Source organism: Canis lupus, chromosome 27, assembly GCF_048164855.1.
Source record: "Canis lupus baileyi chromosome 27, mCanLup2.hap1, whole genome shotgun sequence".
NCBI classification, from domain to species: Eukaryota; Metazoa; Chordata; class Mammalia; order Carnivora; family Canidae; genus Canis; species Canis lupus.
Genome location: NC_132864.1, coordinates 20,267,179 through 20,292,443, shown reverse-complemented (window position 1 = coordinate 20,292,443; position 25,265 = coordinate 20,267,179). Strand labels below are relative to the sequence as shown.

General features: G+C 41.9%; 1 protein-coding gene across 3 annotated transcripts in view; it reads left to right on the top strand.

Annotated features, from left to right (window-relative positions):
• Nucleotides 1-2,193: 2,193 nt before the first annotated feature.
• FBXO21 (F-box protein 21) overlaps nt 2,194-25,265 on the top strand; it is a 47,282-nt gene continuing 24,210 nt past the window's right edge. For 2 of the 3 annotated variants that reach the window (XM_072802683.1, XM_072802682.1), the window contains exons 1-7: nt 2,194-2,459; nt 3,245-3,380; nt 5,785-5,879; nt 12,502-12,623; nt 15,664-15,810; nt 16,094-16,230; nt 17,156-17,292. In XM_072802683.1, coding sequence (XP_072658784.1) covers nt 2,221-2,459; nt 3,245-3,380; nt 5,785-5,879; nt 12,502-12,623; nt 15,664-15,810; nt 16,094-16,230; nt 17,156-17,292 — 1,013 coding nt within the window. In that variant the 5' untranslated portion in view covers nt 2,194-2,220. Of the gene's footprint in view, nt 2,460-2,993; nt 3,133-3,244; nt 3,381-5,784; nt 5,880-12,501; nt 12,624-15,663; nt 15,811-16,093; nt 16,231-17,155; nt 17,293-25,265 lie in introns of those variants that run through there. The other variant, XM_072802684.1, reaches the window with a different exon arrangement.

The following is a 25,265-nucleotide window of genomic DNA, read 5'->3' as shown; positions in this document are numbered from 1 at the left end:
AGCCACCCAGGCTGCCCTAAAATTAAACATTTTAAAACAAACCATTTGGTGCCATTTAGTACATTCACAATGTTGTGCAATCAGCACCTCTCTCTAGGCCATCCTTTACAACTTCAATATTTTCGGGGCATTTCCAAATTGGGGTGGGAGCCTTACTGAGCTTCCATGAACTGACAACAGGTTGTGTTACACCCATGGGTCCCCCCAACTGGACTTTGAGCTCCTGCGAAGCAAAGACACTGTCTTACTCACATCTGTATCCTCAGGGCACATAGCACAGAGTCCAGGTTAATAATAATTATTATTAAATAAGGGATGCCTGAGTGGCTTGGCAGTTGAGTGTCTGCCTTTGGCTCAGGGTGTGATCCTGGAGTTCTGGGATTGAGTCCCGCATCTGGCTCCTGCATGGAGTCTGCTTCTCCTCCCTCTGCCTATGTCTGTGTCTCTCATGAAGAAATAAATAAAATCTTTTAAAAATTTATTAAATAATAAAAATAATATTATTATAATAAAACATATTAAATAATAAAAATATCATTAAATAAACTATTAAATAATAATTATTATTATAGGTGCAGGTACTGAATTACCTGGATGGTAATTCCTGCTCTGAGGATTCAAAGCCAGGCTCTACCACCTTTTGTGTCTAACTTTGAGCCAGTGATTCCCACCTTTATGAGCCTTCTTTTCCATATTCGTAGAATGGGTATATTACAGTATTCATCATAGAGGCTCGAATGAGGAGAAAGGTCATGCAGAATGCTTGGCACAGCACCCACTCAATAATATTAAATTAGCTGTTATTACGACACACTTGTTTAGAGCACACTCAAGCAGACGCGAAGAGCTCTGAATTAACATCTAGATCACGGGATTCTGAGCAAGCTTATCTGTCTGAAACTCAGTTTCCCCCACCTGTAATTTGGGGAGATAAGAGCTGAGAGGGATATTGGGAAGGACCGCTGAGCTCATGCACAGGAAGTGCTGAGGACGCACAAGAAAGATGGATTCTGTTAAGATCGCGGGTTCGGGGGGATCCCTGGGTGGCTCAGCATCCCTGGGTGGCTCAGCGGTTTGGCGCCTGCCTTTGGCCCAGGGCGCATCCTGGGGTCCCGGGCTCGAATCCTGCGTCGGGCTCCTGGCATGGAGCCTGCTTCTGCCTCTGCCTGTGTCTCTGCCTCTCTCTCTCTAGGTCTATCATGAATAAATAAATAAAATCTTTTTTTTTTTTTAATAAATAAAATCTTAAAAAAAAAGAAAAGAAAAGAAAAAGATCGCAGGTTCGCAGCTCCCAGAGCCACACCACAGTTTGCAATGGCTCTGCTGGGGATTTACCCCAAAGATACAGATGCACTGAAATGCCGGGACACCCGCACCCGATGTTTATTTTTTATTTTTTTTGAAGATTTTATTTATTCATTCATGAGAGAACAGACAGAGAGAGAGGCAGAGACACAGGCAGAGGGAGAAGCAGGCCCCATGCAGGGAGCCTGACGTCCTCCGGGATCAGGCCCCGGGCTGCAGGCAGGCACTTTACCTGCTGAGCCACCCGGGGGTCCCTGCACCCGATGTTTCTAGCAGCAATGGCCACAATAGCCAAACTGTGGAAGGAGCCTCGGTGTCCATCGAAGGATGATGGATAAAGAAGCTGTGGTCTATGTATACAGTGGGATATTCCTCAGCCTTGAGAAACGACAAAGACCCACATTTGCTTGGACGTGGCTGGAGCTGGAGGGTACGATGCTGAGTGAAGTAAGTCAGTCGGAGAAGGACAAACATTATATGGTCTCGTTCATTTGGGGAATATAAAACATAGTGAAATGGAATAAAGGGGAAAGGAGAAAAAATGAGTGGGAAATATCAGAAAGGGAGACAGAACATGAAGACTCCTAACTCTGGGAAACGAACTAGGGGTGGTGGGAGGGGAGGCGGGCGGGGGTGGGGGTGACCGGGTGGCGGGCACTGGGGGGGGGCAGTTGACGGGATGAGCGCTGGCTGTTGTGCTATATGTTGGCAAATCGAACGCCAATTAAAAAAAAAAACAGAAAGAACGCGCTTCCCTCCGCCAGCCGCCAGCCGCCGGCCGCGGCCCGGGCCCAGGGGGCGTGGCCACGGGGAGGGGGCGGGGCTACCCCCCGAGCCCGCCCCTCGAGGCGGGTGGGCGGGGCGAGGCGGGGCGCCCTGGCGCGCGCGCGCGGCGGGCCCAGGTACGCGGACAAGATGGCGGCGGCAGCGGTCGACAGCGCGATGGAGGTGGTGCCGGCGCTGGCGGAGGAGGCCGCGCCCGAGGCGGCGGGCCTCAGCTGTCTGGTCAACCTGCCCGGCGAGGTGCTGGAGTACATCCTGTGCAGCGGCTCGCTGACGGCCGCCGACATCGGCCGCGTGTCCAGCACCTGCCGGCGGCTGCGCGAGCTGTGCCAGAGTAGCGGGAAGGTGTGGAAGGAGCAGTTCCGGGTGAGGTGAGCCCGCCGCCCGCGCCCCCGCGCCCGCGCCCGCGCCCCCGCCCCCGCCCCCGCCCCCCCCGGGCCCGGCCGCGGCCCGCCCGCGCCCCCGCCTCGCCGCCCGCGCCGACCCCCTCGGCGGGCCGCAGACAAAGGCCTCCAGGCCGCCGGCCCCGGGCCCGGGGCTCCCCGCCGGCCCCCGCCGCCCCCCGCCGCCGCCCGGATTGCGCGGCCCGGGCCCGCCGTGCACCCACCGCGACGCCGCGGGGACCGCCGCCCCGCCGCCCTGCGCGCTCCTTTGTGCCCGGCTCCGGGCCAGCGCGCCGACACGGATCCCGCGCCGCCGGGTCCTCGCCCGCAGCCGGGGAGGCGGACGCAGCATCCCGGCCGCGGGCCCGCAGCACGGACCTCGGGGTGGGACCCGGGTAAATCCGGCTCCCGCACACTTGCCGGATGACCTTGGGGGGGGGGGCACTTCCCTTTCTTTGGAGCCTCGTTCATCGACTTTACGCGGGGATCGCCAGACCCGTGTTTCACTGCGGTCATTACACGGATGATGCGTGAGGAGCGTTGACACAGGGCCCGGCTCTCGGGAGGCGCGATCGGTCGTCACTGTTATTGTGGCTGCAGCTGCCCCCATTTCCTAGACGGGCAGTGGAGACTCCGCATTCCTCGGCCTGCTTCCCCCAAGGTCATGCCGCGAGCCGCGTGCTGGGTCCCCCGCCGGGGCCCCTGCTGCCCCTGCTTCTCGAGGCCGCCTTCAGTGTCTCCGTGAAGCTGAGAGGGTGTTTCTCTCCTTGTAGGTGGCCTTCCCTTATGAAACACTACAGCCCCACCGACTACGTCAATTGGCTGGAGGAGTATAAAGTTCGGCAAAAAGCTGGGTTAGAAGCCCGGAAGATTGTAGCCTCATTCTCAAAGAGGTTCTTTTCAGAGCACGTAAGGATCTGTTGATGTAGCCCCCGCCCCGCCCGCCCCCCTCTTTTGCCTGGTAGCCGTGTGTGTGTGTGTGTGTGTGTGTGTGTGTGTGTGTGTCCGGGCCCGTAGGCATTAGCTCATCCAGCTCCTTCTGATAGCCCTTTTTCAGTTCTCTCCCAATCCCTGACTCACTTAGATGGCCGCAAGAGTCATTGTGTCCTCCTCTCCAGCAACACGAAGCCATTTGTCCCTGCCAGCTTTACTTTTTCTAAAGCCAGAGAGAGAGAGAATGGGGGTGGAGAGGGAGGGAGGGACCCACAGCACAATGTAGAGGGGATCCGGATCAGCATTATGTCTCTTCTCAGGAGGTTAAACATCTTTTTTACAGCCTCCGCTTCAGCTAAGGGATCACCAGGGATGGAACACTACAGATTTCACCCAGTTGTTTTCCCAGAAGGGTTGACGAAACTCATTCGGTTTTTTTTCTTCTCTCTGGCTTTGCAGGTTCTAAACCAGTAGTGAATAGCATTATTTCTTAAGATAACAGAACTAGAAGCTATCTGTTGTAAATAAGAATTCTTACTCCCTCTGTTAAATTATCTAGTATTCTTTAACCCTGATAAGTTTTTGTGGTTCTTAAAAATATTGCTGAAACGCCCGGGTTTTTGTTGTTGCTTTTGTTTTCCCCACAAAGTATCTCAGGAGTTTCTGTATTAGGCCATGAGTCTTAACTTTTTGTAATTCTGGGAAGTAGTTCACACTAATATTTTAAATTTATTTCTGATTGAGGGTCTAGAAGTAGAGCCGGTCTGATTTATTTATTTATTGGGTTTGAGGTTTGTTTTGTTTTGAGTAAACTGTATGCCCAGTGTGGGGCTTGGACTCAGGACCCTGAGATCAAGAGTCACATGCTCTACTGAGTGAGCCAGCCAGGCGCCCCTGATTTATTTTACTATCCTGTTTTTTTTTTTTTTTTACTATCCTGGTTTACTGAAGATTACTTCCTCTTTTCTTTCTCTATTTTTTAGGATTTTATTTTTTAAGTAATCTCTGCACTCAATATGGGGCTTGAACTTAACAACCCTGAGATCAAGAATTGCATGTTGTTCTGACTGAACTAGCAGGGCACCCAGATTAATTTCCTGTTTTCTAATTTTAATTAATGTTATTTCATGGATTCACACATGAGAAACATTTTCAAGGCTTTTCAAGTTTTGAAAGGAAAATCTGAACTTTGGACAAATTTGAACTTATTCTCCTGTAGAAAATAAAGCTAGATATCCTCCAGTGTAATTCATTTCTTTTTTTTTTTTATTTTATTTCTTTATTAGAGAGCAGGAGCTAGAGTCAGAGCAAGTGGAGGGTGTCGGGAGGGGATGGCAAGCCAGCTGGGCACTGAGCGCAGAGCCAGAAGCAGAACTTGATCTCAGGACCTGCGCCGAAATCAAGAGTTGGACACTTAACTGCTTGGGCCCCCCAGGAGCCCCCAGTGTAATTTCTATAAATAAGCGTTGGTTGATATTAGGATGGACAGAATTTATGTTCTATTCTAGGTAAGCCATGCCCTGGCCAAAAGCATTCATATCAGATTTTAAACCTGTACAGATGTGTTTGCACACACATGTATTTGGATGCTAGATGTATTTGATGCCCTTGTTCATGGGCTACTAGTTTGCAACCTCTACTTCTAGTCCAGCTGGTTTTGTGTGCATTTTTAACAGCCTGTGTGTTTGTCTAATAATGATGAATGGTTGTCTTTTTTCCTTAGCTCCCTCTTTCCCTGTACTACTGCCTAATTAGAAATATGTCAAGGACTTTGAACATAGCAGGAATATACTTAAGATTGATCTGTGGGTGGATGATTACTTTGGCTCAGGATCCTTATATTCCTGTGTTCTCTGCATGCATACAGGTTGACATGAAATTTCCTGCGTACTTTCAAAACAAAGTGGGAGAAGTAACAGAATTTTAAAGCTCATTGGTACCACCGCCTCCATTTATAGAGGAGAAAATAGGCCCAGTGGGTTAAGTGAGTTGCCCAAAGTACTAGACTTCTCTTTCTGGCCCTCTACTCCTACTTGAGTACAACATAAATTGCTTGAAATCATTGTTGTAAATTATGATATTTTGTATTTCTAATCCTGTTTCAGAGCTATTTTCCTTTACATTAGAACGCTGGAGTATTCACTTTCAGGAATTCCAGACTGTGAAAATATCACTAATTTACAACTGACAGTAAGATCGGAACAAATTATTGTTATTCCACATGTTACTTTCCACCCATGGTAGGTGGTGCAGGATAGTGTGGGACAGCTGTTACCACTTTCACGCACATGAGCATCTCTGTTTGCAACTCAGATTTGTGTGTGAGAGTGACAGACTATTGCCTGTTATTGAGGCCTGTTTCTATATGTCTTCTTCATAGGTCCCTTGTAACGGTTTTAGTGACATTGAGAATCTTGAGGGACCAGAGATATTTTTTGAGGATGAATTGGTGTGTATCCTAAATATGGAAGGAAGGTAAGTCATAGTTTTAGCAGGGATTGGTTTTTTGTTCATTCCTATAATAATGCCCAGAATTAACTGCCGTAATTTGTATGTGGCCCAACCCTGGGATATGTTTTCCAAATATTTCATGTCTTGCCTTAGTTATAGTTTTGAAAAATTCTGTTGTGTAAATAATGTAAATACACTGAGACAATTGACACTTAAACCTTGCAGAAATCCTTTTGGAAAGAAAAGAGAATTAGTATTTATTCCTACTACTGGTCAAATACTATGCTTGGCACTTGTATCTATTATATCATTTAGTAATATAAACCACTTTCTACCTGTCATCACTGAATTTGTCTGTTATGGATTGAATTTTTTTTTTAATTTCTTAGGCATGTCTTAATTTACTGAATGATTTTTTTTTTAACAATTTCTCAATTTTTTTTTTCAATTTCTCAATTTTGTTAAGAAATAATCTTAACTTTGGCCATGAAGGTTATAGGTATCTTGTTGAACCTTTCTTTTATCTCTCCTGATCAAGAAGAATCCATTATCTCTTGTTTGTTGCTTAAAATTTTTTATGCTCATATTTCCTGCTGTGAAGGCTAGTTTTCGGTTTACCTAAAAGATGGCTTGGCTTCCAGTTTAGCATACCTATGAAGATTTTCTGCTCTAAAAGTTTTGGAAACTATTAATGATGGAAGATAAGAATGCTAGCTTAGCAACTTTCTTAAGAGAGATCATTGTGGAATATCTCAAAAACAAGGTGTAGGGTTTTTCTTGTTTTTAAAGGGGTTTAAGAGAGAGAAATATCTATCAGTGGAACAACTGTAGGGGAAAGGTAAGATGTGCCACTATTCTAGGCCTTGGATGAGTTCAAATGCGGAGGTCATTTTTCCGTTTCTATTTTGGTTTATCTATAAATGAATTGAAGTATGATCTAATAGTCAGTATTGTGCAGCCTTAAAAATAAAAGCTGACCTGTCTTTTTTACGTATATGTGTGTATACTTTCAAATACATAAACGTAGTGTCATGTATACTAAGTTTATTGGTTGTTTTAGTTTTGATTTGATGTTGAGTGCAGACTTTGTTTCCTCTTGTTTATGCTGTTTCTCCCTTCCTCCATACTCCCTCCGTTTGCATTGGCTTTCCCTGCTTTACCCCTGTAATTAATGGTGACAGTTTAGCCTGTGTTCTTCCATGCTGATATATATCCATACATGTGGTCATGGAGGGAGATCGTTTATTTCACAGAATTGTGATCATAAAATAGGTGCTTTTCTGTGTCTTTTTTTTTTTCGTTCACCATTACCTTTGGAAATTGAATTAATGATAAAAAGTCAAGTTCATTTTGTTAATGGCTATATACTGTCTTACAGTATATATTATAGTTAACTATAATTTATTGATGAGCAACCACTTTCTTCTCCATCTTGTGTTATTGTAGAGGATGATGTTTTTTTGTAGTTTCATTTCTAAGTAATAGGTTCCTAGGAATGAATGTCCGAGGTCAGACTATTGAATGTTATTGAAAAACATAAAAGATAGCGTGTCCTTGAGTGGGGAGACTTACCATCACAAAAATGTCAGTTCTTCTAAAATTAACACATAACCCTAGTACCATTCCAATTAGAATCCAAAAAAATTTTGGGACAGGAGGGTTTTTTGTGTCTTTTAATTGGATGATACTGTCATAAAATATGTCAAGAAGAATTAATTCACTAGAACTAGAAAAAAACAATTTTTAAGTAATCACACTGTAAAACTTGAATCATTAGATAGTAGGACATAGATGAAGCTAACAATATTTGAAACAATGTAATGCTTAAATGAAAGTTGAGAGCTACATCAGTGGCAAAGAATAATTCAGAAACAAGATACTATATTTAAATTCAGAAGGAAAAGATGGCATATTTAATGATTGTTATTGGAAATAACTGAATATTCATCTGGAAGAAAGTAAAACTTGCATCATATACAAAAATTAAGTTCCAAAAGATTAAATAACCCAGATATTAAAATTATCACAATGAAAATCCCTCAATAAAATAGCAGACTGTGTCCAATCTAGAGAGACCTACTTAACTAATAATAGAAAAGCAATGCAAGAATACAGACAGAGGGTTTTGTGATGAAAAATAAACTTCCTTATGACCAAAGAAACTAAAGAATGTCAACAGAATGTTTAAAATTTCTTTTTTTTTTTTAATTTTTTTAAATTTCTAAGAAGAAATTGAAAAAGATACAGAGGAGGACATTCACAGAAGAGCAAAGTGAAGGGGCTTAGAATCCTGTATATATCTTTAAATTCATTCTGCAAAGAAATGTTAAATAACAACAAAATACTGATTTTTTTTTAATGTAGCAAATTGGCAAACATGACTAAATATGCACAGCCAGTTAAAAAGTACACTATTACAGTCTTTTTAGAAGTGAAGGTCATAGATATGTCACTTCTGGGCCTGACATGTATTTTGAGCCTAAAACAGTGTTATTTTTAAATGACAGGGAATACTCTCACATTTGAAAATATTTTGGGATGCCAGTGTTCTTGAAGGACTCTGTTCATATTCATTCCTAGGAAATGCTTATTGGGCAAATATGGAAATCATAGGAAGGAAGGATAGTTTTCTGTAAATGCTGAAGCACCAATCTCTGGATATGTGAAAACATCTTGTATTTATGGTGTTCTGTGTGATCTTTAAAGAGAGTACATTTGCAATAAAGATTTGAAACAATAGGGAACCCTGGGTGGCACAGCGGTTTGGCGCCTGCCTTTGGCCCAGAGCGCGATCCTGGAGACCCGGGATCGAATCCCATGTCGGGCTCCCGGTGCATGGAGCCTGCTTCTCCCTCTGCCTATGTCTCTGCCTCTCTCTCTCTCTGTGTGACTATCGTAAATAAATAAAAATTAAAAAAAAAAATTTAAAAAAGATTTGAAACAATAAACAGTTAATAAAGTTCAGTATTGTATTCAAAGTACAATAAAGTTCATGTTGAAAATGACATATGGTCTACTTGAGAAAATGACCCAAGGTGACCCTCACTGAGACATGTTTCAGTAAACCTACTGGATTTTAAAGACAGAAAAGTCTTTTGGGCATCCAAACAAAAAAGATGAAGTCATTTATAAGGTTAAGAAAATCAGAATACCATCAGACTTTTCAACAGTTGCTCTGTGTCAGAGGAAAAAAGAGTAACATATTTAAGATGCTCAAGGATCAGAAATGTCAGCCAAGGATTTTTATATCCAGCCAAACTGACTTCCAAGTGTAAAGGCTGCAGACAAACTTACCAACTTGCAAGGACTTGGGGACTTTTGAGCCCTTCATGAGAAATGTGCTAGAAAATGAGCTTCAAACAACCAGAACAACCAGAGACAATGACACAAGGACTAGCGGTGAGCATTAAATATGTATTTACTTGTAGAATTAAGTCCAAGTGACAGTTAAAAGGGTAGAAAGTATTGTATGTAATGGCCATAAGCCTTTTCAGTATAGATCTAGTACGGTTGCTTAAATGAGTAGAGAATAGGGGAGAATATAACCAAAATATTTAGTGGTTCTCAGTACTCATCAAGCTGATGAAAATACTGGTCTTGTTATTCTGTGGCTGGGCTTTGTGTGTGTTTATGAGAGAAAGAGAGAGATGTGGAATAAAGCAAACAAGTACCTAGGTGATACTCTAATTCATCTCTGGTATCCTGGAGAAGGGAGGTATTCCTGGAAGAAGAAAAGATTGGAGATATAAAATAGAAGATGGTAAAAACTATACAGTTGTGAATTTGATTTAGAAGTGTCAGTATGAATTCCTGAAATACATTTAAAAATATGTAGGTGTGTGTGTGTGTGTGTGTGTACGTAGATACACTAGACTTACTATTTTTGTCCATTTAAAAGGTCTAGAAACAATAACCAACCTACTAGAAAATGATGATCCCTAATACCCAGATGGTAGTCTTGATATACCATTTCCCATCAAAAGAAGCCATGTTTTGGGGAAAGGACTGATTCTAGGTCTGATATAGGAATTGTAAAAATATAAGGGTGGAGCATCTTGGAAGTCTGGAACCAGATATCAAGAGAAGTACCAATACTTCATGTTGTAAGCGATACTTCATGTTCTAAGTGTTCAGGGACCAATGTGGAGAGGCTTTTTTCCATTGGCCAGAGATGTGATTTGAACAGAAGTGTGGTTAGTAAACTGAGATGGGTTGTAACACCCCAACTGTGTTTAGCTCTGGTAGTTCATAATAATACTCAGGGACAACTAATTGTTCACCTATGGAGGATAATAAGAATCTAAATTATTATTATTTTGAAAAACAATAAAAGGAAAGATAGGAGCATTTATCCTGCTGTTCCTGGATATTGTGCCATTGGGGGAATCCAATAGTAGATGAGGGGAAATTATTCATTATAGAAATGCTCTAGCTATTAACTGAAGAAAGGATGTGGAATTAGAGGATCACCACTTTGCGACCTCTAATGAATTAATGGACCTGGGCTTTGAGGAGAAGTGGCTGCTAACATCACCAAAAGGGACAACTAAGGCATGATTGCCTCCTGATGGAAGGACTTCACTACCACCTGTGAAGTAGTCTTGCCAAATAAATGGAATCTAAATCTGACCAAGCATCTACATCCAATTTACAGGAAATTCAGAAGACAGAAGAGCATGTGAACCCATACCTTGTGGATGCAGTCAACAAATTCCAGACTGTGGGAAACTGCAGGTCACACAACCAGGTTTCTTCAACAAAGTGCAAGGGAAAGAAAAGATGGAGGGGGATCCTGTGGATAAAAAGACTTGAATGACCTCAAAACGGGCTAGTGTAGAGTGCTCAGGGATGTACATTTGGTGAGGCAGAGATGAGCATGGAGGTATGGGTTGTGATGGCTGTAGATGGGAAGAGAGGGCCCCAGAGGGCTCCTGGGGCATCTGCGAAGTCATTTCTTGGCCTGAGTGGTGGATACAAGCATGTTTGCCTTATAATCCTGCATTAAGCTTAATTCATTAGGTTGCTGATTTGTTTCATAAAATTTTCTAGACTGACATACTTTACAACTCAAAGATTGAAAGGCTGATAGAACCTAGCCCTGCTGATTCTCATTTACTGAGAATGACAGTCCTTTATTTCCCCGAAGTCACAGATAAACTAATCACTGTCTCCCTCCTGTTTCCCATGATCCATGTGTACATTTGGAATATCTGGTGAAGCATTTCATTCACTCAGCAAGCATTTATTTGAGCATCTACTATGTGCCAGGTCCTATCCTGGGCACTGAGGATACACCAGTGAACAACACAGAGAGCCTTGTCTTCATGGGGCTTCCATTCTAGTGGGGGAGATAGTCACTAACCAAGTAAAGATGGTTTATTACATAAGAAGATGGGAATTCCCATAAACAAATACTGATCAGAGAAGAGTATTTGGGGTGAGGAGAGAAGGCCTTACTAAAAGTGACGTTTGAATGAAAACCTGAAAGGAGACGAGGGCACAGATTGCACATCTCTAGGGATGGAATGTTCCAGTCAAGGAGCAGAGAGTGCTGAGGCCCAAGGTGAGCACCATCAGGTGTGATGAAGGAACAGCAGGGAAGCCAGGGTGGCCAGAGCCTAGTGGGGGCAGGGAGTAGCAGGAATTGTGGTCAGAGGGCTGAGGGGCCCAGAGTTTAAAGAACCTCTTAGGTCATCCTTAGGACTTCAGCTTTTACTTTGAGCAAGGTGGAAAACCCCTGGAAAATTTGGGGCAGAGGATTTTTGTGCTGTGACTCAACCACGTTAACTGAAGCACCCTGGCTACGGTGTGGAGGAGAGACTATAGAAGCTTCCAGCGTTGGAAGCTGGAAGCTCATTTAGTATGCTGTTATAATATAGACAAAAGATGGTGGCAGCTTAAATGAGTTAGTGAGAAGTGTTCACATGTCCAGTGGACTCTGAAGATAGAACGAGTAGCACTGGTGGACGGAGTGAGTGTGGCCTCTGAGAGCAAGCCAGCAAGGAGGCAAGAACGCCAAGGCTTTCGGCCTGATGGCAGTGGCAGAGTTGCCTTTCCCTGAGGGGGATGACTGGGAGGGGAAGCCCTCCTAAGGAATTCACCAGATAGCCAAGTTGGAGTGTGGAGTAGCAGTTGGATATACAGGTTTGGAGTTTAGAGGAGCAATGAGTACTGGAAAATAAATTGAGGGCTGTCAGTGGAGAGAATATTTGAAATCATGAGACGGGATGAGATCACCATGGCAGTGAGCGTAGAAGGAGAAAAGCAGGAGGCCAAGGCCTGAGTTTCCTAAAGCAGGTGCCCACGGGCCAGCAAAGGATTCCAGACACTTCACCTCTGGTTTCTGAGCTTCAGCCAGCTACCCCAGCTCTTCAGTTTTCTCTTGGATTTCTTTTTAGTAAATCTGAAGCCAAACAGGTCAGTGTTTCTTGGATTTCAGCACGAATGACTTACTGTTACTTATAAATGCAAAGTCTTGAATTGTGCTGTCTGCTTCTGGGATAAAAAGTACTATGTGGACGCGAACGACTTACATTTTTCTTGTTAAGTAGGCTTTTTGCATCCTAGGAGTAGCTCAAAGTAAAAAATAAGGTAGTCAAAGGCTTTAGTATCTTAATGCTCATTGATGTGTTTGTTTGTTTTCCAGAAAAGCTTTGACCTGGAAATACTATGCTAAAAAAATTCTTTACTACCTACGCCAACAGAAAATTTTAAATAACCTTAAGGCATTTCTTCAGCAGCCTGATGACTATGAATCGTATCTTGAAGGTGAGACTCTACAAGTGATCTTTCGACAGGCAGCTAAGTTGTTCCTCAGAGGAGGGAGATCATCCCTGAAGGTGGAACAGTGGAAAAGTGGGTTTCTGATCATTTAGGCAGGCAAAACTGTTAAACTTTAGAGCTAAGATTTTGCCAGAATGTTTGGCTGTCAGCTGAAGAGATAGTGTTTTGGAAGGATGCACCATTGGTTCAAAGCACAAGGTTAGTAAGTTAGCTAATGAGGTTGAATTCTCTTTTTCCAAGCTTTGAAGCGTCATTTCCAAGTCAAATAAATTTGTCCAGTTTTGTCTCCGTGTGACCTTCAGCAAATCCCTTTACCTCTCCTGGTCGGAGTTTAATGAGGCCGAGGTGTTCTTGCATGTTAGTAAGTTGGCTTGTTCATAATGAGAAGTGAGAAAGAAGTCGAGTGGACAGAAATGAGGGGAATAACTTTGTTCCTGCTAAGTCAGACAAAAACAAATGTGACTTCATTTTTTTAAACGAATTTAAATTCCTAGCATATTACATAAGCACTGCCATAAATTGTGGTTGTGAAGTACGGCTATGACCATTCCTTCATTTTCATTCCCTGGCCCCTCTGACTTACCAGTTCATCAGTTTTCTTCCTTTCCAGTGTTTGCATGTCCCCATTCTGTTTCTGTGGTCAGGCAGGTTGTCACCCCTACTTCCGGCAGCCACTTTCGAAGTGGCACTTCAATCTCAGCCTCAGGGCTGCTGACACCTAGCATCAGTTCAGCCTGAAACTTGGCCTTTTCACCACTCTGGCCAACTAATGTCCTGGGTTTTTTTGTTTTTTTTTTTGTTTTTTGTTTTTTAATTAACCTGCTGTTCAGTGCCTTGCATAATCTGGACTTTCCCTGAACCCCAGACCTTTCCCCATTACTCTCTAAAACACCCTCTTTGCTCCAGCCAGGTCATTATCTTCCCTCCTGGCTTCATATCTTCAATAGTGGTATCCCCGTTTTCTTAGAATTCCCTCTTAAATCTTACTTGGCCATGAAAGTTCGGTTCAAATTTAACTTCCATTGGGTTTTTGCTGACTACTGCAACACTTGCAGGTTTTAACTCACCTCAGAAGGCATACATGCAATAGCATTGACTAGTAAACCACTGTATAGTGTCCCGTTTCAGGTGTGTGCATTTTGTTCTCCAGCTGGTCATTAACATTTCTTGTGTCCCTTGTCCCTACATTATTATGATCACTGTGTTCTCCACAGTGTCTGGTGTAGACTCTTCTTGAGTGTGTAAAAGTGTCCTCATCCAAAAAGAAGTGAAAACTCTGTTTCAGTTGATCAAAATCAAACAGCCTCACCACCCTGGTGGGATATTCTATGGGTACTGGAGTGGAGAGTCAGCCTATCTTCTGTTCAATAATTTGACAGGCTTCGTTTTCTGTAGTTTATTTATGAAGACAATCATTTCTTTTTCACATTCCAAATATTAAGTAATAATATGGTTTTCAATAACTCCTGCAAATCAGTGTTGTGGGCACTGGGTAGCCATTGGAAGTTTTTAAGTAGTTGAGCAAGTGGAAGTCAGCTCTAGGGTTTTGATCCTTGGTGACTGACAAGAATAATCTAATAGCATTAACAAAGTCTAGGAATCAGAGCATTAGGATGGAATGCACTTTGGGGAAGTCCTTCAGCCAACAAATGAGGAAACTCCATCCCAGGAAAGCGTAGGAGCCATTCCCTAGCTAGGGGTAAAACTGAGGCTGGGGTCTAGTCTAAATCCCTTGATGCCTGCTTCCAACTCCTTGCAGTGTGAGTAGGGAGTCAAGATCCTGACCTCTTGAATTTAAAATGACTCAAAAAAAAAAAAAAAGTCATATACAGCTTCCCAAGTGAAAATGTCTTCTAACCAAATGACCAAGTTAGCCCTTTGGCATTTGGTTAGAAAACGGCCTAAGACAGTAAAGAGCTGAGCAGGAGTTTTCCAGAGACCCTGTCTCCAATGTACCTTGTACACGTCTTTGCTGCTGGTTCCCTGAGTGTCACTGTTTCTCTAATTCAAAAGTACAATTATCTCCAGAGTTCACTTACTTGTTAACCCTTGATGGGTATAATTTGTAGAAATCTCTCATTGAGGGCGTTCAGTCTTTTTTTTTTTTTTTTTTTTTTTTTAAGTAAAGGAACTGTCTTAGCCATTATGTTTTCAGTTATTGGAAAGATGTCCTTTATGGCATTTATTTCTCTTTGTAATAGAATAGGGAACATGCTGGTTTTTTTGAGTCCATGACCTTTGAGATAGGGTTTGGTTTATTTAAAAAAAAAAAAAAAAAAAGTTTGCAAACTTGTTTGTGATTAGAGTGTTGCTCTTCTCTGTGTAATAGCAGCAATATCTGCCATCCACGAATGAATTTTATCTGGTAGGATGGTACAAAGAACTTTAGCCCCAGATGCCCGGGCTAAGTGACAAACTGATAAGAAAAGAGTAAAAATAGGAACTTTTTCAATAATTCCTATTCACCCTACGACCCAGCAATTGCACTGTTGGGGATTTACCCCAAAGATACAAATGCAATGAAACGCCGGGACACCTGCACCCCGATGTTTCTAGCAGCAATGGCCACGATAGCCAAACTGTGGAAGGAGCCTCGGTGTCCAACGAAAGATGAATGGATAAAGAAGATGTGGTCTATGTATACAATGGAATATTACTCAGCTATTAGAAATGACAAATACCCACCATTTGCTTCAACGTGGATGGAACTGGAGGGTATTATGCTGAGTGAAGTAAGTCAGTCAGAGAAGGACAAACATTATATGTTCTCATTCATTTGGGGAATATAAATAATAGTGAAAGGGAAAATAAGGGAAGGGAGAAGAAATGTGTGGGAAATATCAGAAAGGGAGACAGAACATAAAGACTGCTAACTCTGGGAAACGAACTAGGGGTGGTAGAAGGGGAGGAGGGCGGGGGTGGGAGTGAATGGGTGACGGGCACTGGGTGTTATTCTGTATGTTAGTAAATTGAACACCAATAAAAAAAAAAAAAAAAAAAAAAAATAATTCCTATTCATTTCCAGGTGCTGTATACATTGACCAGTACTGCAATCCTCTTTCTGACATCAGCCTCAAAGATATCCAGGCCCAGATTGACAGCATCGTGGAGCTTGTTTGCAAAACCCTTCGGGGCATAAACAGTCGACACCCCAGCTTGGCCTTCAAGGCAGGTGTGGAATTGCTTTGGATCCAGCTGTACTTGCAAAAGAAAACCTAGTAGCGCGATTGGCTAATTTGAGAAATTCTATAGGGTGTTTCTATTATGTCACCAGAAAAGCAGTTAATGACACAACCACATGTTCACCTGGAAATGTGAAAGACTTTAAATTAATTATTTGTTTCTGCTGGGTCTTGTTGGGGCACTGCCAATGTCTGTGTGTTAAGGGTTTTTGGGATACATTGGTCACAACTTTGGGAGTGCTTGTGTCCTCAGAGTAGATCTCTGTGTTTCAGGTGAATCTTCCATGATAATGGAAATAGAGCTCCAGAGCCAGGTGCTGGATGCCATGAACTATGTCCTTTATGACCAACTGAAGTTTAAGGGGAACCGGATGGATTACTATAATGCCCTAAACTTATACATGCACCAGGTAAATGTGGGTATATTAAAACATAATAATATGTATTTTTAAAGCTCATTTCTGAAAAATTGTATAGTTTTTGAGAGCAAATACATTGTCTTTTCATCTCTCAGTGCCCAGCGATACTCATTTCTGTCTTTACTATAAAGATACTGCTATGGAATTGTGAAAACCATTGAGATAGTTTCCTGTATAGAAGTAGGTGTTTCTCTGACTTGGTTTGGTCAGTTTGTATCTTATGAACACTAACTGTGAAACTAATCAGGTCTTTTTTCTGCACTGGCCTGTAGAAGGGTTGGAGGACACTTGGCTAGCCATATCATTGATACTTAGTTTTTTTGTACCTCCTCCTTGGCACCCTTTTCACATTTATTCTGTTGACCTGTTTGCTACCTTAATTTTTTGCTGTCATATTTTACATACTTTCCTTGAAATGGCCTTTAATTCTTTTTGGAAGAACAGCCTAAATCGCAGGTCTGCAAACTTTCTGTAAAGGGCCACACGTTTTGGCTCTGCAGGCCATTTGCTGTGTATCCTCACTGCTCAGGTTACAAAAACAAACAAATGTGGCAGTGTTCCAATGAAACCTATATGGACGTGGAAATTTGAATTTCACGTGATTTTTATGTGTCACGAAATAGTATTCTTTTGACTTTTTTTTTTTTTTTTTTTTTTACTATTTTTTTAAAGGCTAAAAAATGTAAAAACTCTTCTCACGCAGGCTGTACAAAAGCAGGTAGTGGACTAGATACGTCCCACCGACTGCAGTCTGCAGACCCCTAATCAAATAAATCAGATGCTCATCCACTTAAACCACAAAAACCTAGCATCATTCCTCATGCACAGTGGGTGCCCTGTAAGAACTTACATTGAAGGAATGAGAAAATAATAGTTCCTATTCGTGAAGCTAAAGGATTTTTTTTTTCTCCTTTAGGTTTTGATTCGCAGAACAGGAATCCCAATCAGCATGTCCCTGCTCTACCTGACAATTGCCCGGCAGTTGGGGGTCCCACTGGAACCTGTCAACTTCCCCAGTCACTTCTTGTTAAGATGGTGCCAAGGTGCAGAAGGGTGAGCCACCTATGCCACGTTGTGACTGGTCCTCACGATTCACTCCTACAGTGCTGAGAGGAAGAGCAGTAGCCAACAGAGGTTCACCAGAGCGCTGGTGGTGGGGCAACTGTGGTGTTCCTTGGCCATCTGTGTCAGCATTCTGGTTCTGGGAGAAGGGCACTCGGGATCTTTCTGTATTGTTTCTTAAAACTGCATGTGAATTTACAGTTGTCTCAAAGTAAGTGTAAATAAAGAGGACTAGCAGTTCAGGGTTTTAGGTTAGATCTTAAAGCCCCTTATTTCAAAGCAGATCAGATCAAAGAGGTTTTTGTCTTGTTCTGTTTTACGGAAACTGCTTTTTTTTTTTTAAGTTTTTATTTAAATTCCAGTTAGTTAACATACAGTGTAATACTAGTTTCAGGTGACTTAGCACTTCAGTAGTACACCTAGTGCTCATCACAAGGGCACCCCTTAATCTTCATCAGCTATTTCAACCATCCCCCACCCACCTCCCCTCGGGTAACCATCAGCTTTGTAATTAAGAGTCTCTTTCTTGGTTTGCCTCTCCTTTTTCCCCATTTTGCTCTTCTGTTTTGTTAAATGCCACATGAGTGAAGTCATGTGGTAGTTATCTTTCTCTGATTTATGTCCCTTAGCATTATATGCTCTAGATCCATCCATATTGTTGCAGATGGCAAGATTTCATTCTTTTTTATGGCTGAGTAATATTCCATTGTATATAAGTATACCACTTCTTTCTCTTTTTATCTGTTGATGGACACTTGGGCTGTTTCCATAGTTTGGCTATGGTAGAAAATGCTGCTGTAAACATCAGGATGCATGTATCCCTTTGAATGAATTGGTATTTTTGTCCTAATTTTGTACTAAGACAATTGCTGGGTTAGGGTTACGGTTAGGGCTTTTTTTTTTTTTTTTTTTAAGATTTTATTTATTTATTCATGAGACACATAGAGAGAGGGGCACAGACGCAGACAGAGGGAGAAACAAGCTCCACGCAGGGAGCCTGATGTGGGACTCGATCCTGGGTCTCCAGGATCATACCCTGGGCTGCAGGTGGCACCAAACCGCTGAGCCACCTGGGCTGCCCTATAGATTAGTTCTATTTTTAATTTTTTGAGGAACCTCCATACTGTTTCCCACAGTGACTGCACCAGTTTGCATCCCCACCAACAGTACAAGAGGGTTCCCCTTTCTCCACATCCTTACCAACACCTGTTGTTTCCTTTGTTACTGAGTTTAGCCATTGTGATGGGTGTGAGATGATAGCTCCTTGTAGGTTTTATTTGCGTTTCCTTGTAGGTTTCTTTTGCAATGGTGAGTGATAGTGAGCATTCTGTCACGTGTCTGTTGGCCATCTGGATGTCTGCTTTGGGAAAATGTCATTTCTTGTCTTCTGCCCATGTTTTAACTGAATCATTTGTTTTTTTGGGTGTTGAGTTTTATACGTTCATTTTTTTAAGATTTTATTTTTTAATTATGTATTTATTTGAGAGAGTGATTGAGAGAGAGAAAATGAGTGGTGAGAGGGAGAAGCAAACTCCCCACTGAGCCAGGAGCCTGACATGGGGCTTGATCCCAGGACCCCAGGATTATGACCTGAGCTGAAGGCAGATGCTTAACTGACTGACCCACCCAGGCGCCCTTATTTTTTTAAGTAACCTCTCTGTACCCAGTACTTGGCTCAGACTCACAACCCCAAGATTAAGAGTCACACACTTCACTGACTGAGCTAGTGAGGCACCAAAATAAATTTTTTATAAGTTTTGGATCTTAACCCTGTATCAGATCTGTCATTTGCAGATATCTTCCATTCTGTAGGTTGCCTATTTTATTTTATTTTATTTATTTTTTATTTTTTTTATTCATGAGAGAGAGGCAGAGACCTAGGCAGAGGGAGAAGCAGGTTCTATTCAGGGAGCTGGATGTGGGACTTGGATCCCAGGTCTTCAAGATCAGGCCCCTGGCAGAAGGCAGCGCTAAACCGCTGAGCCAGCCGGGCTGCCCCTGTAGGTTGCCTTTTGGTTTTGGTTGTTTTCCTTTGCTGTGCAGAAGCTTATTTTGATGAAATCCTAATAGTGTATTTTTGCTTTTGTCTCCCTTGCCTCCGGATGCATATCTAAAAATAAGTTGCTACGGCTGATGTCAAAGAGGTTACTGCCTGTATTCTCTAGGATTTTAATGGCTTCATGTCTCACCTTTAGGTTTTTAATCCATTTTGAATTTATTTATTTATTTATTTATTTATTTATTTATTTATTTATTTATTTTTAAGATTTTATTTATTTATTCATAGAGACACAGAGAGAGAGAGGCAGAGACACAGGCAGAGGGGGAAGCAGGCTCCATGCAGAGAGCCCGACATGGGACTTGATCCAGGGTCTCCAGGATCACGCCCTGGGCTGCAGGCGGCGCTAAACTGCTGCGCCACCGGGGCTGCCCTTGAATTTATTTTTGTATATGGTGTAAGAAAGTGGTCTGGTTTGATACTGTTGCATGTTGCTGTCCAGTTTTCCCAGCACCATTTGTTGAAGAGATTTTTTTCCCCACTGAATATTCTTTCCTGCTTTGTCAAAGTTTAATTGATCTTATAATTGTGGGTTTATTTCTGGGTTTTCTCTTCTGTTCCATTGTTCTGTGTGTCTATATTTGTGCCAGTGCCATACTGTTTTGATCACTACAGCTTTGTAATATACTTGAAGTCCAGAATTGTGATGTCTCCAGCTTTGCTTTTCTTTTTCAAGGTTGCTTTGGCTATTCGAGATCTTTTGTGGCTCCATACAAATTTTAATATTGTTGCAGCTCTGAGAAAAATGCTGTTGGTATTTTGGTAGGGATTGCATTAAATATGTAGATTGCTTTGGGTAGTATAGGCATTTTAACAATATTTGTTCTTCCAATCCATGAGCATGGAATGTCAATGTCTTCCATTTTTTTGTTCTCTTCGGTTTCTTCAATGTTTCATAGTTTTCAGAGTACAGGTTTTTCACTTCTTTGGTTAGGTTTATTCCTAAGTATTTCACTGGTTTTGGTATAATTATAAATGGGATTGATTCCTTATTTTCTCTTTCTGCTGCTTCATTATTGGTGTATAGAAACGCAACAGAATTCTGTAGGTAGGTTTTCTATTCTGTGACTTTAGTGAATGTATGTATCAGCTGTTGCAGTTTTTTTTGGTGGAATCCTTTGGGTTTTCTACATAGTATATCATGTCATCTGCAAACAGTAAAAGTTTGACTTTGCCAGTTTTTTGTTTTGTTTTGTTTAAGATTATTTATTTATTTATTCATGAGAGAGACACAGAGAGAGGCAGAGACATAGGCAAGGGAGAAGCAGGCTCCATGCAGGAAGCTTGATGTGGGACTCAATCCTGGGACTCTGGGATCACACCTTGAGCCAAAGGCAGACGCTCAACCGCTGAGCCACCCAGGCATCCCGTCTGTGCCAGTTTGGATGCTTTTTATTTCTTTTGGTTGTCTGATTGCTGTAGCTAGGACTTCTAGTACTATGTTAAATAACAGGTGAGAGTGGACATCCTTGTCTCATTCCTGACCATAGAGGAAAAGCTCTCAGGTTTTCCCCAGTGAGTATGATATTAGTTGTGGGTTTTCCGTATATGGCCTTTATATTATGTTAAGGTATGTTTCCATTAAACCTGCTTCGTTGGTGTTTTTATCATGAGTGGATGTTGTACTTTGTCAAATGCTTTTCTGCCTCTATTGAGATGATCATATGGTTCTTTTATTAATGTGGTGTGTCAGAGTGATTGATTTGCAAATATTAAACCACGCTTGCAACCCAGGAATAAATCCCACTTGATTGTGGTGAATGATTCTTTTAATATTATTGTTGGATTCCGTTTGCTAGTATTTTATTTTTTATTTTTTAAAGATTTTACTTATTTATTCACGAGAGACACACACACAGAGAGAGAGGCAGAGACACAGGCAGAGGGAGAAGCAGGCTCCATGCAGGAAACCTGATTTGGGACCCGATCCTGGGACTCCAGGATCACGCCCTGGGCCAAAGGCAGGCGCTAAACCACTGAGCCTCCCAGGGATCCCCAGTTTGCTAGTATTTTATTGAGAATTTTTGCATCCATGTTCATCAGGGATATTGGCCGTAGTTCTGTTGTTTTTTTAAGATTTTACTGACTTATTTTTCCTGTTTCTTAAGGTAGGCCTGTATTGTTATATTACTTCTCTCTAGGACTACTTTTGCTGCAGCCCAGAGGTTTGAGACAGTTGTGTTTTCATTTTCATTTATTTCCATGTATTTTTTAATTTCTTTTTGATTTCCTGGCTGATCCATTCATTGTTTGGTAATATGTTATTTAGCCTCCATGTATTTGTGGTCTTTCCAAATTTTTTCTCATGGTTGACTTCAAGTTTCAAGAGTGTTGTGGTCAGAAGAGATGCATGGTATGATCTCCGTCTTTTTGTATTTGTTGAGGCCTGATTTATGACCCAGTATGTGATGTGTTCTGGAGAATGTCCCATGTGCACTTGAAAAGAATGCATGTTCTGTTGTTTTAGGATGAAATGTTCTGAGTATATCTATAAAGTTCATCTAGATACAAGAGTTCTTAAAGAAAATCTTACTTTGTAGTCTTCCATAAAATCTCTCCCTCTCCCCCTCCTCACCAGAGAGAAGAGGAGGAAGGGAGAGTGGGGAAAAGGGCAGAGTAGTCACATTCTTCACTCATGTGCAAAGCAAATTTCTTATCAGCCGGAACTTAGCTTTTCTGAAAGATATAGTTCATCAAATAGGCAGAACTATCTTCTTATTAAATGTGCCATTTAGAGGAAAAAGAAACAACATTATTTAATTATATCTGTTATTTGAATGACTATGATACCCTCTAGTGAGTGGAATAATAGAAAGTACCTGAGCTTTTAAGTCCAGCAGGGTTCAGCTGTCAGCTTCCTCTGAGTCTGTTTTTTACTCTGGAAAAATGGGGCACATGGTTTTCAAGTGGTTTGGAGGATTGAGATGACCCAGTGCTTTACACACCTAGTAGAATTTGTGAAGCATACTTAGAAGAAAGGTATAGCTTGCTTTCTTTCTTTCTTTCTTTCTTTCTTTCTTTCTTTCTTTCTTTCTTTCTTTCTTTCTTTCAGAGAGAATAGATGTGCTAGTGGGGGGGGGGAGGGCAGAAGGAGAGGGAGAGAGAGAATCTCAAGCCAGCCCTGTGCTGCCAGTCACAGGGTTCTGTCTTAGGACCTGAGATCATCACCTGAGCTAAAATCAAGAGTCAGGTGCTCAACCAGCTGACCCATCTAGGTACCCCACTCACTTCTGTATTTCTACCCCTAGATTAATGGGGCACCTCGGTGGCTCAGTGGTTGAGCGTCTGCCTTCAGCTCAGGTCCTGATCCCAGGGTCCTAGGATCGAGTCCCACATCTGGCTCCCCATAGGGATCCTGTGCCTCCCTCTGCCTACATCTCTGCCTCTCTCTCTGTGTCTCATGAATAAAAAATCTTTAAAAAGAAAGAAAGAAAACACATATAGTTGGAACCTCCTGGGTATTCTTCCTCATTCCCTTCTTCCTCTCTCTGTAGAGATACCCATCAGTTATCTGAAAGTTTTTTTTTTTTTAAAGATTTATTTATTCATTTAGAGAGAGCGAAGAGAGAGGCAGAGACACAGGCAGAGGGAGAAGCAGGCTCCCTGTAGGAAGCCCGATATGGGACTCGATCCTGGGTCTCCAGGATCACACCCCGGGCTGCAGGCGATGCTAAACCGCTGCGCCACCGGGGCTGCCCTATCTGAAAGTTTTTGTTATTTGCATGCACATTATTATAATTCATCACGTATACTTCCTTAAATGGTATGTATGGGCTTCCCTTCTTTTTACATAGTTGTTTCTAAAAATATATTGCATAGCTTCCTTTTTGGATAGCAGACACCCATTTTCCATTATTGCAAATGGGAAATATGCTTTTTCAGCCCATTCTGTCTCCCTAAATAACCCAACCAATTTCTCCAAATATCTCAAAAATATTCTTAAATGCCCATGTAATAATTCCTCTAGGATCTCTGCGTGATATAAAACATTTAAAAATCCAGTTACCATATTATTTGCCATAGTAACCTATTGCTGGGTACTGTTGTGCGTGGTAACTGTCATTTTTCCTTTTTAGGCTACAGCAAATGTACATTAACAGTGCAAATGAGCAGTGGAGTAATTTGTTAGCACCCCGGGCACCTGGCAGAAATAAACACAGCCCCGGGCTGGGTCCTTGGGAAAAGAGGGGAAGCTGCTGAGAATAGTGGAGGGTGATCTGCCTGAAGCAAAAGCAGGCTGCAGGCTCTCCAAGTCCTCACTTCTACCCATGTTCCCCGTGCCTTTGGTCTCTGATCTGCCCCTGCACCAAGACCATATTGTCTTTCTTACTGTAACTTTACCATTAACTAGTACCTGCTAGTCAGACCCCCATTGAGTTCTTCAAAATTCCCTTGGCTGTTCTTAGCCTTTTGTTCTATAGATTTAGAATCCATTTACTAGGTTCCTTCAAAAGCCCATATGGACATCGATTGGCACCAGAGCTTACTTGGGATTGGATTCATACACGAATGTGAGCAACATCAGTGTTTCACTGAGTCTGCCTGTGAATATGATGCCTCCCTACACATTTGAGTTATCTTTAATGTCCCTATAAAGACTTTATTTATTTATTTACTTGTAGAGAGAGGGAGGAGGAGGGGAGAGGATCTTAAGCAGGCTCCACACTCAGCACAGAGCCCGATGCGGGGCTTGATCTCACGACACTGAGACCATGACCTGAGCCGATATCAGTTAGACACTCAAATGATTGAGTCACCCAGGTTCCCTTTTAAAAAGATTTTATTGTTTTCTTCATGAAGTTCATTGCTTTCCTGATAGATTTATTCATTAAGAACTTTACATTTTTGTTGCTATTGTAAATGGTAATTTTAAAATTACATTTACTAAGTATTGATGGTTTATAGGGATATGATTGATATTTAGGTTTAGATTTGATAATGAGTCCCTTTGCTGAATAAATTATTAGAGCTCATTGTCAACTCTTGGGTTTTCTCTGCAGAGCATCATATTGCCTATGAATCATGACAGTTTTGTTTCTTTTCTTTCTAGCCCTTGTCTGTTTGTGTTTCTTGTACTTACTCTGCTAACTAGGTCTTCTTGCACAAAATTGAGTAGAAACAGTGATAGCAGGTAGCCTTGTCTTGGGTAGGACTGTAGGTAGAATGCTTTAAAATTTGATCATCAAGCATGATGTTTGGGGTATTGCCTTCCGCTGGGATTATCAGTGCCTTCTAAATTTCTAGTTTGCTTAAGCTTTATTAAAAAGTAGGCATTAAAAAGAATAATTTAAAAAAAAATAAAAAGTAGGCATTAGACTTTTTTTTCCCCCAAAATCTCCCCTCTATGTCTGTTGATATAATCATATTATTTTCTCTTTTAGCTGGAATAGATTTTTTAACATTCAGTTCTTTTATTTTTGAGGTACATGTATCTTAATCATTAATCTTCATGTATTTTTAAAAATACATTGCTGTTATTTGATTTGCTCATGTTTTATTTAGGATTTTTGCTTATAAATTTGTATACGTGTGGTTCTTCTAGACTCATAAAAAGAGTTGAAGAGTATCCCTTGTTTCTGGAACATTCCATCTGTCTTGCCACAGGAAGGATATTAATAGGACTCTAGGAAGAAATCTGACTGGGCTTTATAAAGCAGCCCAAGAGAAAATCTCTTACATGGTTTGCAGTAGGCATAAGATCAAAGTGGAACAGGTGCTCAAGAAAAAAAAAAAAAAACCAAGTATCCCTGAAACAAAGACCCACCTAAATCCCTCAGGAGTCCTCAGAATATGTTCTTCAAACCGGTGAGGACTTGCTTTGTGTGCCTCCTCCCACTCAGCACGGAACACCACCATATACGAGAGCACGGTTCACGGGAGGGGTGGCGTGGTCAGGTGCAGGAAT